Genomic DNA, 15412 nt, shown 5'->3' with positions numbered 1-15412 from the left:
CTAAGTCAAATTCTTAAATTTTGACCTGAAACAACAGCCTGTTCAAGGCCACTTTACCACCACCAAAGCCTTCAAAATATAAAATATTTTTCCATATTCCAGTATTTTAGACTTTAGCTTTCCAGGTACTACTTGTATAGGTCCACACAAGTTTTATACAATTTACTATGGATTTTACAAAAATGCATATCGATGCCACTAATTCCGGACTAGACTGTGAAAATGATGATTTTCACTTTAGTTAGAAAAAACATCAGGTCCAGGGAAAAATCAAGGACATACTAGACTTAAATAAGAGCTTTGAGAGTTTACGGATCCTAAATACGACTCCTTATGGTTTTTCTATAATTTTTACAAAACATGGACATAATAAGTATTTTCATACAATTTCCCAGCATTGACTTTTAAGAGTTAGTTGACATCTTAACCCATTAAGCCCTAACCAAAAATGACCCCCCCAAGATGGAAATTAAGTTCTTAACAGTAGCAATAAGTCGTTTAGTCAAAAGGACAATTTCAACTTCAAACCATGACTCAAAGTACATTGCTTTTAAGGAAAACACAAAGTATGATGCTAAAAGAGAAAACATAATTTGGGGTTTGAGTTTCCTCCATCATTAATCCATATATAAAGACATTTAAGGACCGTTTTGAGAACCTTTTGGATTGTTCAAAACATGGTCTTTATGCAGAAAAATACCTCATATAAAATCACTAGAATTGAGATAGAAAGAAACATGAATTTTAGCAACTAAAAGGAAGGTATTGATTCCATGATTTTGAGCAATTTTTAAACATGATTAAAAACACTTTTGAGGGTGTTCATAACAAGATTTTTGACAACCATAAACCATCAAAACACACCTATTCCTGGAGTTTAATCACACATAACCACTAGAATTAAGTGGAGAAAGCAATTTGATCAAGAATGTCAAAGAGAAAGTAATTGGCAATGATTTCAATCAATTCTCATCAATTTGTGAATCAATTTCATAAGAAGGAAATCATAGGATTACAAATATTGATTCTTAGCCCCGAACTGAATCACAAAATTGCAGCCCCAACACCATTTTTGTCTCGGTTCTCTTTCTCAATCCCATTACATTCTCTCCTTCGCTGCCTTGCTCGACTCATGTTGCTCTTCCCTCTATTTTTCCATTAGACGCACACACAAGAGAGGAATTAGGAGTCAATTTTCTTTGAGTTGGCCTCTTAGTTGGATCATGCCAAAAACAAACGTAACGAGTACGAGCGATCCAACTCTTTGGAAGTTATACCATATTTTTACTGATTTGTCCCTCAAGTGTCATAAATAAATTACAAACACTCGTAACTCTAATAAGATAATAATTCAAGTTACATTTAATGACACTTTGGTCCCTCGTTCCTATTAACCCATTTAATGACTAGTAATTATCTGAAATACCCCTAATTTAAATATTTTGACCATTCTTTTAGGTATAAAATATCATTATTTTTATATTATAACTCATTCGAATTTATAATCATAAAACCGAAATTGCTAATGGAAATTAATTTTCAAGTAATGGAAACTAACTTTGTTGACGGATGGAAATTTTGGGTCGTTATAGATATGCTGACTCAAACCATGGTGGTAATATGGTGAAACGAAAATTACTGATGTGTTATATCTACACTCGATGTAGATGTGCTGTCAGTTGGAAGCCAGCATTACAAGATATTGTTGCCTTATCTATAACTAAATCAGTGTACATGTCTATGATAGAAAGAATAAAGGAAGAGATATGATTGCATGGGCTCATTTACGCCTTGTTCTCGAGTTTTTTTTGGTAAATTCAATAAAGGAAAGGGAAGGAAAATTTTGATAGAAAGAAAGGGAGGGGAAGGAAAATATTCATTATTCCGTATTCCCGAGTTCGAAGGAAATGAAAGGAAATTTTTAAGTTTTTGTGCTCCCGAGTTAGGAGGAAAAACAAAAAATAAAACTTAAAATTTTCCTTCACCTCACTGTCTTCCTGAATCCGCCTAATTTGGGAGGAAAATATGGCTCCAAAATCCTTTCCCTCCCCTTACTTTCTTTCCATTAATGAAACTTGGGAACGCGATTTTCCTTCAACACCCCTCACTTTCCCTCTACATCCTTCCATTTCCCTCCTTAAGTGGAACTCGGGAACAAGGCGTTAGAGTCTTGGTTTGAAGGTAGAGAATCATGTCTCATACTGTGAAAGTTAGAGTGTGTTGAGCCTTACAAAGAATCATGTGTATCATGAGAAGACGAATCATATTGATTTTGGTTAAACTTCATTCATGACATTCTGGAAGAAGACAAGTTCTCTATACTAAAGATTGATACCAAGGTGAATCCATCAGACACGTTGGCAAAGTCTTTTCCTATAAAGAAGTTCAAGATTTGCTTGAAATTAGTTGATGTTTGTAGGTGTTAAGTTTATACGGGGAAAGATGGCAGGATATGAGAAGAATTTCTTGGTTTTAGAAGAGTTTATAGAGTACTCAAGTCAAGATGGAGATTTTTAAATATGACTTGAGCATTTGGAGCATTCTCATGGAGCATCAAGTTTCATTGAATAATTTGGAAACTTAATAGAACACTTGGAAGAATGTGTGAGCATCAGGGATCACACTGGAGCATTGGGAGCTTAGGCTAGATCGTTTGAGAAGGGATTGGAGCATCATCTGAGGCATCGTGAAGCAAGATGTGTCATATGTAGGAGGATGTGCCACCTTTCAGACAAGATACGCCACCTTTCAGACAAGATACACCACCTATAATCAAGGTGCACTATCTTGGTGCAAGGTGCCATTATTCTGTGCCTTGATGTGCTCTGAAGTGTTGATATGTTATTGATGTGCTGCTGAAGGCAGAGACACACCATTAATGATCATGATGTGAAGGTGCCATTATTCTGTGAAGGCAGAGACACACCATTAATGATCATGATGTGCCACTTAAGCATCATGATGCGCCACATAGGTTCATGGTGCATCATTGTGGCTCTTGATGCACCACTCAAGTTGTTAGTACGCTAGGGGTGCTTAAGGTTGTCCAAGGATGCTATGAAGTTGAAGGTACTTGAAGTGGGTGCCCTAAATTGCATGGTGCGTCATCATGATGGAGGATGCGCTATCATGATGCACTATCATGTGTGTAGCTAATGATCATGCAATGTCTCTCAATGTTGAAGGTTCTAGAAGTAGCTACATGACAGATTATGATTGGTTGACTTCTTTTATGGGCTTATGGATTAATGAGCTTGACCCATTAGGGTTTTAGGTCTGATTCGTAGTCTATAAATAAGAATGTTTGGTAGTCATTTATTGACGCCTACGCGAATCTTTGTGAAATTTTACTTATAATCCTTATTTGAGAACTCTTGAATAATAATATTCCTCCTATCCGTAGACGTATGTCATCTTAACCGAACCACATAAATAATCTCTTTGTGTGTGTATGGTTTTGTGTTTTATCAGCTTACTTCCTAACAATAAGTGTATGAGTATACCATATGATATTGACATGATTATCAATATGTCTATTATCTTATTTTACTTCGAAGAAAAACAAATATCGAACTTATATGACAATAATTCGGTCCAATAATATTTTATCGATATAAAACAACAATTCATTTAATTATATTATAATAAGTATTTTAAAATATGGTCATTTGATTGACCCTTGTTTCATTAAAATAAAAAATAAATAATATTATATTTCTCTCCATTTACTATTTTTTATCATTTAAAATCTAATAATGTATCTTCAACCTGTCGTCTTATACACTCGCTTTACAACAAAGGGTACCCAGTTGCTGTCACGCAGTCAAGAAAGCCTCTCGACCTCTGTCAGCAATTGAAAGTCATTATGTATATGTCGCCATGTATGTAATGCGTATACACCTATACATACATAGTGACATAGTTACATACACTGTACTACACTATATCTATATATACACACTCACATAAGCTCTAGATCTCAGTGTAAATGGTGTTTTTCTGTCGACAAAAAAAGCCCCTTTCTTCCTCTTCCCCAAACACACATTCTCTCTCTGTAAACACTTTTTCTTCGTAATTTGAGATTTTTCCTTTCGGAAAACATGGAAAGCAAATGGGTTTTATTGTTCTTGATGATTTTTCAGCTGGGTTTTGAAATAATCGAATGCAGTGTTACCTACGATAGCAAAGCCATTGTTATCAATGGCGAAAGAAGAATTCTCATCTCTGGTTCCATACATTACACCAGAAGCACCCCTGAGGTACCCTAAAAACTATTCACATTTTACGATTTTTTTTGTTTAATTTATCGATGAAAAATGTGGGAATTAATGAAGTTGAATTTGTGGGGGGGTTTTGATGAAATTGTTTGTAGATGTGGGAAGATCTTGTAAAGAAGGCGAAAGATGGAGGGCTTGATGTGATTGATACTTACGTGTTTTGGAATGTTCATGAGCCGTCTCCCGGCAATGTACTTTGATTTTAATTTTATTTTTTTTCTTTTTATGGGTTTAATTTTTGCAATTTTATGATACAAAATTAAGGTTTATTTATTTATTTAATTATTTTTTTCGTTGCTTTTGTGAAATTTCAGTATAATTTTGAAGGGCGATATGATCTAGTGAAGTTCTTGAAGACAGTGAAAAAAGCAGGGATGTATGTTCATCTTCGAATTGGACCTTATATTTGTGCAGAATGGAATTTTGGGTATTTTTTTTATGTTTTACCTTTTTTTAAAGGGAAATCTTCGGAAAAGTTCTAATATTTCACCATAATTTACGAAAAAGTCCCAAAGTAAAATTGGTTTATGAAAAAGTGACGATTTGACCCTTTTTTAGCCGTTTATTGGTTTCAATACTTACTCGGTTTCATTAAAGTCTCATTATTTTACGATAATTTTTATTAAAGTCCCATTATTTTACAATAATTTGGGACTTGTTCGTAAATTATTGTAAAATAATGGGACTTTATTAAAACCGAGTAAGTAATGAAACCGGTAAATCGGAAAATAGGACCAAATCGTCATTTTTACCGTAATTGAGACTTTTTCGTAAGCAAATTTTAGTTTCAGACTTTTTCGTAAATTAGGGTAAAATATTGGGACTTTTCCGGAGATTTCCTTTTTTTTAATGCCAAAATTCATGTGTCAAAATATTTGGATCATTTTCAATTTTACTTTATAAATAATTAAAAATTATTTTTTGCAGAGGATTTCCAGTTTGGTTGAAGTATGTTCCCGGCATTAGTTTCAGAACCGATAACGAGCCATTCAAGGTCACAATTTTCTTTCTTTTTTTGTTTAATATATGCATAAAAATGAATTTTAATTTTTTTTATTTATAATTTTTTTTTGCAGAGTGCAATGAAAGGGTTCACTGAGAAGATAGTGAATTTGATGAAGAGTGAAAAGATGTTTGAATCTCAAGGAGGCCCAATTATTCTTTCACAGGTATAATAACCATTTTTTTAATTGTTAGTATGTTTTTACATAATCTTGATTTCAACATTTGTTTGAAAATTCAATTTTTTTGTGTGGCCGAATTACTGAAAATCTATTATATTTTGGGCAATTTCACGGTCAATTTTGGTAATCATCTATACTTTATTTTTCTGATAAAACCATAAAAGTTTAAGACATTTTTCCAATTTAGGCTATTTGGCGGACTAACTGAAAAATTAGCTATTAGTTAGAAAGATCAAACGGTAGCTACTACTGGCTAATAAAAAATGAGGTTTGGTAAAACTAGCTGATAAGCCAGTAGAAATATGTAAAATGATATAAAAGGGTATATTTGAGAGAGTTAAAAAAAGCTCAATAAGCTCGTTGAGAACGTAGTCTAAGGCTATGTTTGGCGCGACACAGCTAGCTGATGAACTAGCTAATTTTTCGAGTTTTTTTTAAGTTGTCATGTTTGGCAAGCCAAAAAATAGCTTATAAGCTAGCTTTTTAAAAATCTACTTAGACTAGTTTTTTGGGAGTTTTTTTAAAAATTTTCCAAATATACTCCTTAATTAATTTTAGAAACATAGTTTTTTAAATGTCCTTTTATGTCATTTTATATTTTTCAGCTAGTTTTTCAGCTAGTTTTGCCAAACGTTATTTTTTATCAGCTAACTTTTCATTTAATAGTGAACTTTTCATTTAATAGCTAGCTTTTCAGCTATCTGCTAGTTTTTCAGCTGACAACTAGCTTTTTAGCTAGTACGCCAAACATAGCCTAAGTCTATGTTTGACATACCCGCTGAAAAACTACTTGACAACCGAAAAACTTGCTGATAACTTATAAGCAAGCTGGTAAAAACTAGTTGATATGTTAGTTGGAAGATATAAAATGACATAAAAAGACATTTAGAAAAATATGTTTTTCATAATTAATTAATGGTATATTTGGAAATTTTTTTAAAAAGCTCCTGGAAAGCTAGTCTAAGACTGTGTGTGGCGCGCCACAACTAGCTGATAAGCTAACTTTAAAAAAAAACTATTTAGACTAGCTTTTTAGGAGTTTTTAAATTTTTTTCCAAATATACCCTTTAATTAATTATAGAAACACATTCTTTTAAATGCATTTTTATGTCGTTTTATATCTTTCAGCTGGTTTTTCCAAACACCATGTCTTATCAGTTAATTTTTCAACTATCAGCTACCTTTTTATTTAAACAGCTTTTCAGCTAGTAAGCCAAACATAACAACTTAAAAAAGTTCGAAAACTAAGCTAGCTGTGATCGCCAAACGCAACCTAAGTAGCTTTATAAAAAGCTAACTTATAAGCTACTTTTTGGTTTGCCAAACATGACAACCTATAAAAGCAAAAAAATAAGCTAGTTATGGGGTACCAAACATAGACTTACCCATTTTGACATTGAGGGTTAGTTTGGTAAAATTCCTGTCAAATGTAATAGAGCAAGTCAAAATGGTTTATTTTGGAAAATTGTTTGAAACGTTTATATTTTGTTTTTTAAAAAAATACAATATTGGACTATAAGTGGTTAAGCCACAAAACTACCCCAAATATAATGTTTTCTTTTTCCTGGTAATTACCTTTTCCTTAAACTAAACCGATTAAAAAATTATTTAAATGTTTTTTGCAGATTGAAAATGAATATGGATCGGTAGGAAAGGCATATGGAGGTGCCGGACATAACTACATGACTTGGGCTGCAAATATGGTTGTAGAATTGGGGACAGGTGTCCCATGGGTCATGTGCAAACAAGATGATGCCCCCGATCCCATTGTAAAAATAATTTAAAACAATATATAAAACTTTATAAAATTAATGATTAATATTTACTATTTTTTTTTATGGAAGATTAACACGTGCAACGGTTTTTACTGCGATGAATTTTCACCCAACAAGCCTTACAAACCCACAATTTGGACTGAGGCTTGGAGTGGATGGTACATAATTTTCTATCTTTTATTTTTTTATTTAATACAGAAATGACAACTTAATAGTAAAAGGTAAAAAAGTCACGCTTTCCAAAATTTACTTTTCCCCTTTTCATTCCCTAAGTGCAATTTTACTTTTGTAAATATTATTTAAACATCATTTATCTAGACAACACTTTATACAGACAGTATGACAGTATTCTGTATTCTGTCAGGTTCACGGAATTTGGTGGTCCGGTCTATGAAAGACCGGTTCAAGATTTGGCATTTTCCGTTGCGCGGTTCATACAAAAGGGCGGATCGTTCTTTAACTACTACATGGTTCGTTTTACTCATGCAACATTTTTTTTCTTCTTATTGAAACATAGAAAAATCTAGTGAATTATAGCAATGAAAGTTAGATGACATTGTTATAATTCGGTTTATTTTTTTACAATACAATGCTACAATAAATTATAATAAATAAATGAATGAAAATACATTTCTATTTCTTACATTTTTTTTTAAATATTGGAAAATAGTATCATGGAGGCACAAACTTTGGTCGTTCTTCTGGAGGCCCATTCATCACTACAAGTTACGATTATGATGCTCCACTTGATGAATATGGTGAGGTTTAAAACTTTAAAATGCAATAAATAGCAACCTACTTTCACTTATTTGTGTATTACATATTTACATTTATAGCATCCTACTTTCATTTCTTCCAATTTCTTATTATACTTTGAACAAATCTAATTAAAAGAAGCAAAAGTAAGATTTTAATATGTTATGACTTATTATAAATTATAACTTTATAATAAACAAATGAATGAAAGTATATTGCTCATTCTTTTTATAGGTTTAATCAGGCAACCAAAATATGGTCATTTAAAAGAGCTTCACAAAGTCATTAAGGAATGTGAGCTTGCTTTAGTTTCATCAGATCCTATTATCACCTCTTTAGGAAGCCTCCAACAGGTTATTTATTTATTTTTTCTCATTTAAATAAATCAAAAAAGAAAAAAAAACTATTTAACTAATTATTTAACATCTTTTTTTCAGGCTCATGTATTCTCTCCTAAATCACAATGTGCAGCTTTTTTGTCAAATTATGATCCGAATAATGCTGCAAAAGTGACATTTAATAATGTGCATTATACATTACCCCCTTGGTCTATTAGTATCCTACCTGATTGCAAAAATGTTGCTTTTAATACAGCCCAAGTATGTATTTTTTTTTATAAAGTTTACAATTTTTTTTTATATATAAATTTTTTATATTATAGTTTATAAAATTGTCACAGATTGGAGTTGAATCAACCAAAATGGAGATGTTATGGAGTGATTCAAATATGTTTTCATGGGAGACATATAATGAAGATTTAAATATTGTTGATGAAAGTTCTATAATTACTTCAATGGGTTTATTAGAACAAATTAATATTACAAGAGATACTAGTGATTATCTTTGGTATACAACTAGGTAAAGTAAACCAATTTTGAATTTTTTTTTAAAATTTTTTTTTTTGGTTTGGATTTAATAAAATGTGTTTTTTTTTTTTACAGTGTTGATGTTGATTCATCTGAATCTTTTTTGCATGGAGGAGAGCTTCCAAAGCTTTTGGTGCAATCAAGGGGACATGCTCTTCATGTGTTTATAAATGGAGAATATTCAGGTTTGTTTTTGGGATATTGTTTTTTTTATTTATTTAAAACAATTATTTAATAATTGAAGTGTTTTTAGGTTCTAGTTTTGGAACAAGAAAACATAGGAAAGTTATGTATAAAGAAAAGATTAATTTACATGGTGGAATCAATAAAATTGCACTACTTAGTGTTGCCATGGGATTACCGGTTAGTTTATTTTATTTTATTTTATTTATTTATATAAATATTGGAAGGAAAAAGTTTTTAATTTTTTTTTTTTTTTTTAATTTTGTGAAGAATATGGGAGGACATTATGAAACATGGGAGACTGGAGTTTTAGGTCCAGTGGCTTTGTATGGTTTTGACAAAGGGAAATGGGACTTGTCATGGGTCAACTGGAGTTACAAGGTTAGAATCAAAGAAGAATGGAATTGTTAATTCCATTGTTTGATGGAATGTAATTGACCATTCCGGAAGGAATTTGATACCTTCCATTTTGTTAATTAACTTTTTTTATATTATAATAGAACATATAATTCTAACTATACTATACATATTTTTTGAATTATAATAAACAAACTTTCGTTTACAAAATAAAAAATTAAACGTAATAAAAGCTCATAGAACCCCAATAAGTTATAATAAAATTAGTATCTTTTGGATATTCATATTCCAAATAAAACGGGTTATATTGAAATTTCCCATTCTGTTCCATGATGTAACATTTCTTCAGGAATGATCCATTCCATTCCATCCGTTTCATTCTATGGAATGAACCATTCCATTCCTTCCATGATTCCATCATTCTTAAAGAATCTTTTTTGTACAGGTTGGTCTAAAGGGAGAGTCCATGAATCTCATCTCCTCAAATCCTACATTTTCTGTCACATGGACTCAAGATTCTTTAATCACCCAAAAACAGCAACCATTAACATGGCATAAGGTATGTCAATGGTCAAAAATCTTTATTATACTTTAATAAAGATTTCATAACTTTACAAAGGGTAGCAGAAAAAACAAATCTTTATTTGAAACTCAAGGGCAAATTCGTCAATAATTGCAGGCTTACTTCAATGCACCTAAGGGTGATTCACCATTGGCTCTTGACATGAATAGTATGGGAAAAGGTCAAGCATGGGTCAATGGTCAAAGCATAGGAAGATATTGGACAACTTTTGCTTCTGGTAATTGCCAAGGGTGTCATTATGCTGGGACCTACCGCCCGTTGACTTGTCAACTCGGATGTGGTCAACCAACCCAAAGATGGTAACACCTTTCCACTTATGTTTTGACTTTTATACCCTTCATCATGATTCTCTCTCTTCAATTAAAACGAGGGGTGTAAAAGTCAAATCGCCTTGTTTTAAGTGGATGAATCAAAAATCATAACATTTTACTGACAAATTAGTTATTATTGTTTCAGGTATCATGTGCCTAGATCTTGGTTAAAACCAAAAAATAATTTATTGGTGATTTTTGAAGAACTTGGTGGGGACCCCACTAAGGTTTCACTAGTGAAAAGATCAATAACAAGTAACTAACAACAATTTGGAGTGAGAATTTAGTCTTTATTAATGTTGTTGACCAATTTGTACAATAATAGAGGAGGATATAGATACTTTGTCATGGTGTGTTTTGTGTAAGTGTTGTAATGGGAGATAAGATGAATCCCTAGAATTAGGTTATTTGTTTAGGAGTTGATTTTTTTTATAGTGAAAGTGAGTGATTTAGGAAGGAATAAATTGGTTTGTACAATTGAATCCCATATTTTTGTTGTTGGAATGCACTTTTGGCATTTTTTTTACATAAATGTATGCACAAATTACATAAAAACCATTATATTTTAGTAACTTTTGTTGTTTAAACACTAAAACTTTACTTTTTTTTTTTCAATAAAACCGTAAATGTTCGAGACACTTTTCCAAATTAACCATTTTGACCTGTTTTGTTATACTAGGTATTACAAGTAATTTTCTAATTAACAGGTATATTGTATTAGGTCAAATTGGTTAAATTGGAAAAAGAAACAATATACATGGTTAAAACCATAAAATTGCCTAACATATAATGTTTTTCTTTGTCTAAACATTATTAAAGCTTTGCACTAAGGTAAAAATATGCATGTTATTCTATTAGAATTTTGAATCAACAAATGGAAGTTGAAAGAAACACATAGGATGATAATAAGTGTTTATGCATCTTCTAAAATAAGATGCTAAGTTGAATGGAAAGAGAAAAAAAGAAGAGTAATTTTGGTTCTTTTTGAACACAATGCATCATCATCATCATGCACTAGTACTTGAATTACCAGAGTGTTTGATGATTGTTTGTTGAAGTTCTTCTTTCTTTGCTCCAACAACTTTGCCCACACTCTTCCCATCTTTTATGAACAAGAAGGTTGGCATTGCTTCAACACCCCAGTCTGATGCAATTACCTGTATAGTTACAAGAAAGATAATTTCTAAAGAGTATAAATGTTTTGAATAGCAAACTTTGCTATTAAATGAGTGGTTCACTAAGGTTAATCTTTGACAAACTAGCTGGAAAGTTAGTTGTAAGCTGATAAAAAACCATTTAGTAAACTAGCTGAAATATGTTAAATAACATAAAAGGGCATGTAGAAGATTGAAATTAAAAAAAAACTCAATAAACTCGTTGAAACGTTAGTTTGAATATATCTAAAAAAAAATTAGCTTATAAGCTACTTTTTGTTTTGACAAAGATTACGATCTAAAAAAGTTGGATAAATAATTCCGAACACAACCTAATTATCAAGAATAATTTGGTAAAAAAAATTAAGAATAATTGTTTATATAGAAATTGTATATATATAACAAAAAATGCTACGGAATCTTTTATATTTTTTTCATCTGTCATGAAAAGTCCTTATTTTTTTAAAGAAGAAAGTCCATGAAAGCCATTGAAATTTGCTAAACTTTCCATTGAAGGTCATCTTAAAGTTTTTTACCTTCTAGATTGGCCACTAAAGCCATTCAAATTTGTTAACTTTTCATTAAAGCCACCAGAGAAATTTGTAACATTTACTAAAGTCATTGAACTCATTTGAGGTTTGTTAACTTTCTAAAGAAAACACAGTATTTTAAAATCTGAAATGGTTTTCATGGTAAAATTAACAAAAAGCTGAAATGCTTTCATCTCATGTAAAGATTCAATAATGGCTTCTATGGAAAAAAGAACAAAATATAAAAGCTTTTGTGACATTTTCCCAAATGAGAATGCCAAAAAAGACTATATATTGATGTGTTGATGTTTCTGCCAAATCACTTACTTTTGTATAAGAAAATAGTGTTTTTTTTGTTTGTTTTTCAATTACGTTGATTTCTTTACATTGAAAAAACAAAAACATGATTTAAAATGTCGTTCTTTCATCGTTTTTACAAGCAACACCAACAAAAGTTTGAATTTTGCATATTTTTTAGTCCAAGTTCAATGAACCACGTTCGACATTATCTTGTTTCCTTTTGATAACTAATTATACGTTAACAATGTGAAAAGAATCACCATAAAAACCATTTGAAACATAAATAATAGAAATATATTAAGTTTGAATCATATCACAACAAAAACTAAAATCTTTTGTAGAAGGAAAAAAGGGAGTAAGATTTCTTTATAATAGTAAAGTAATCTATTTTAACTTTTTACCTTCAACTCATCCACATCAACTTTGAGAAAGGTAACATGTGGCATTTTCTTAGCCAATTCTGCTACAAATGGAGCAATAACCCGACAAGGTCCACACCAAGAAGCAGCAAAGTCCACAACTATCTGTACACATATCACATTTGCAGAGTAATTAGATCTATATTCTATATATTCCAATATTTATACATCATAATAGTCATTAAATCGAGTTGTTTAGACGTTAATCAATCATAATTTAGGTCAATTAGCTTTGGAAGCACCCTAATACGAACAAAACAACATACATCATATCATCATAATCGACCTCGATGAAGATGAATGACATTGAAATCTGAATGGATCACTATAAATCATAAAATCAACGTAAAAAACGAAAAATCACAAACGTTTTCACGTAAAATGTATCATGCAATTTCATAGAGATAGATTTAACACAAGTAATCTGTTAAAATAAATGACGTACCAATTTGTTCTTGTCTTTTTGAAGATGTTGATTCCATGCATCAACAGTGTGACAACTAATCACTTGTCCTTCTTCACCCATCTTCAAAATCAAAATCTTCCCAAATACTAACAGCCAAAAATGTCTCCTCAGAATAAAATTCAGTTAGGTCTATACAAAGATAACAAACGAGTCATGATAATAATATAACATATCATCGGCTGATTCAAAAGCCCATAACGCAATATTAGCCTTTGGGCCTATGTTATATATATATATATATATATATATATATATATATATATATATATATATATATATATATATATATATATATATATATATATATATATATATATATATATATAAGTGCTTACAATTATGAAACAAAGAATAGAGTTGGCTTCATTCACCTTCGCCACCTCAGCTTTCATTGCCAGATGTTGCGTCTCTCTTTTCCCTTATGTTTGTCATGATATTTCATATTTGATTTATTTACAATGAAGCGATCTTTTCTTGCATGTCTAGAAGCGCAGTTGTTTCTTCTTTTTCAAGAATATCAGCAAATCAACCATTTTCATATGTTCGTGGTTTTTTAGTCTATATTTCAGACTTTTTGAACACACCCATCTTGCATACGATCCCTTTAATTAGTTTATGGGGAGTGTTTTTTTTTTTTGTTGCAAATGCCCTTAATTCATGTCGGTTTTGTCTCCTTAGTTGATTTCTTCAGTGGGTCTATGTCTATATCCATCATCATGGTTTCCTTTAGATTTAAGTTTAAAGTTAACTTGTAGAACATACCCAAATAATATTCGATCACTATAATCAGACGAAGTGTTCTTGCTATATTGGTTATCTTTAGGTTTCAGTTTATGTTGAACCTCTAGAACATACCCAAATTATATCCATCGAAGAAAGATAACCCTTCATCAGTGCTTTTAAACTTTCTTCGTTTGTACATGTAAGCACGAATTATCTTTTTGGTTTCTTCATGTAGTAGTCTCTATATTTGGCGCTTTGGCTTTTCGATTAAGGGATTATGTGTCTTATTGACTTCTTAATTTAATTGATTCCCCTGATCATTGATTTCAGTAACCCTCAAATCTTACAATTAACTGCTTCCTCCTTCTTCATAGGGCATCAACAAGGTTAGTTTTAGGTCTTAAAATCTCCTTATCTTCTCTTATTGTCTCTTTATTTGCTTAGATTTTGCCGGTTTGCATTCGTTTTAGGGTTGATAAATATGATTTTATCAATTTCATAACGTTTGTTGATTTACTGAGAGTTCAGCAATACTATTACATTTATTGGCGGATAATATCACTTTTTATTTATTTATTTATTTTATTATTGTTGATTTGTACCAATTTCCACTTCACTATTTTGAAATAACTTGGGTGATTTTGTATTAATTTCGAATGTATTTATGCCTAGAATGATCCCGGTTGTATATGACCTAACTCTTGCTTAAGTAACTCATGAGATACACAATTTATTAGGTTTCATGAATCAATACTCTCATGGAGCATGTAACATACGGATAAGGAGATTTTAAGATACACAATTTATTAAGTAACTCATGAGATACACAATTCCTAGGAACATAACGTTTTTATAGGATTCTAAGATAAGTTACCTTACCTAGAAATATTGTGTGAAAGAAATAGATATGAAATAAAAGACTAAAATTGGAAACCATGAGAATTAATCTCAAACATAACTGAATACACTAAAATTGGAAGCCATGGTACTTTGAGAAGCATGTATAATATGCTTACAACAAACCGTTTTATAACAAAGTAGTGACAAGCTAAAATCGAATACCTTTTTGGAAATGAGGAGGAACAAGGGAGTTTCTCAAACATGAAGTATAAGAAGGTTTTTACAATTTGAAAACATGTGTAACTTTTAAAAAAGGTCTATCTTCATAAGTTTTAAGTGTTGAGGGTTGATAAATATGATTTTATAAATTTCATAAGGTTTGTTGATTTATATGAGAGTTTAGCAACAGTGTTACATTTGTTAGGCTAATAATTTCACTTTTTTTATTTATTGTTGAATTGTATCAATTTCCACTTCACTGTTTTGAGATAATGTCATAACCGGAGAAATTCTATAGTTATTAGAGTCTAAACTCTACCCAGATACTTATAAATTCAATGTAATAGTCTAGGTTAACTATTGTAACTTATTTTAAAAATAATAATATTAAAAATAAAGTCAAAATTAATCGACGAATAATAATATTAAAAATAAAGTCAAAATTAGTCGATGAAGTGTAAACAAGAGT

The 15412-nt window shown here is 30.9% G+C and overlaps 2 protein-coding genes across 2 annotated transcripts; one reads left to right on the top strand and one right to left on the bottom strand.

The window, feature by feature from the left end:
* Positions 1 to 3813: 3813 nt before the first annotated feature.
* Positions 3814 to 10824, top strand: LOC145093014 (beta-galactosidase 3-like). Its single transcript, XM_079031044.1, has 18 exons — positions 3814 to 4259; positions 4373 to 4468; positions 4592 to 4704; positions 5205 to 5271; positions 5354 to 5446; positions 7087 to 7230; positions 7306 to 7394; positions 7601 to 7706; positions 7907 to 7994; positions 8227 to 8345; positions 8430 to 8591; positions 8672 to 8850; positions 8934 to 9043; positions 9112 to 9221; positions 9312 to 9422; positions 9844 to 9957; positions 10078 to 10280; positions 10438 to 10824. The coding sequence occupies exons 1-18, from the start codon at positions 4101 to 4103 to the stop codon at positions 10553 to 10555; spliced, it is 2181 nt and encodes a 726-aa protein (XP_078887170.1). The 5' UTR covers positions 3814 to 4100; the 3' UTR covers positions 10556 to 10824.
* Positions 10825 to 11129: 305 nt separating this feature from the next.
* TRX1 (thioredoxin H-type 1) lies at positions 11130 to 13274 on the bottom strand. Its single transcript, XM_079032748.1, has 3 exons — positions 13141 to 13274; positions 12678 to 12800; positions 11130 to 11449 (listed from the first exon to the last, which is right to left on the bottom strand). The coding sequence occupies exons 1-3, from the start codon at positions 13219 to 13221 to the stop codon at positions 11300 to 11302; spliced, it is 354 nt and encodes a 117-aa protein (XP_078888874.1). The 5' UTR covers positions 13222 to 13274; the 3' UTR covers positions 11130 to 11299.
* Between the last annotated feature and the right edge of the window lie 2138 nt (positions 13275 to 15412).

The sequence above is a fragment of the Lactuca serriola genome, chromosome 3, assembly GCF_051521515.1.
Source record: "Lactuca serriola cultivar US96UC23 chromosome 3, Lser_US96UC23_V15, whole genome shotgun sequence".
Lineage (NCBI taxonomy): Eukaryota > Viridiplantae > Streptophyta > Magnoliopsida > Asterales > Asteraceae > Lactuca > Lactuca serriola.
This window is presented reverse-complemented; position numbering and strand designations above follow the sequence as displayed.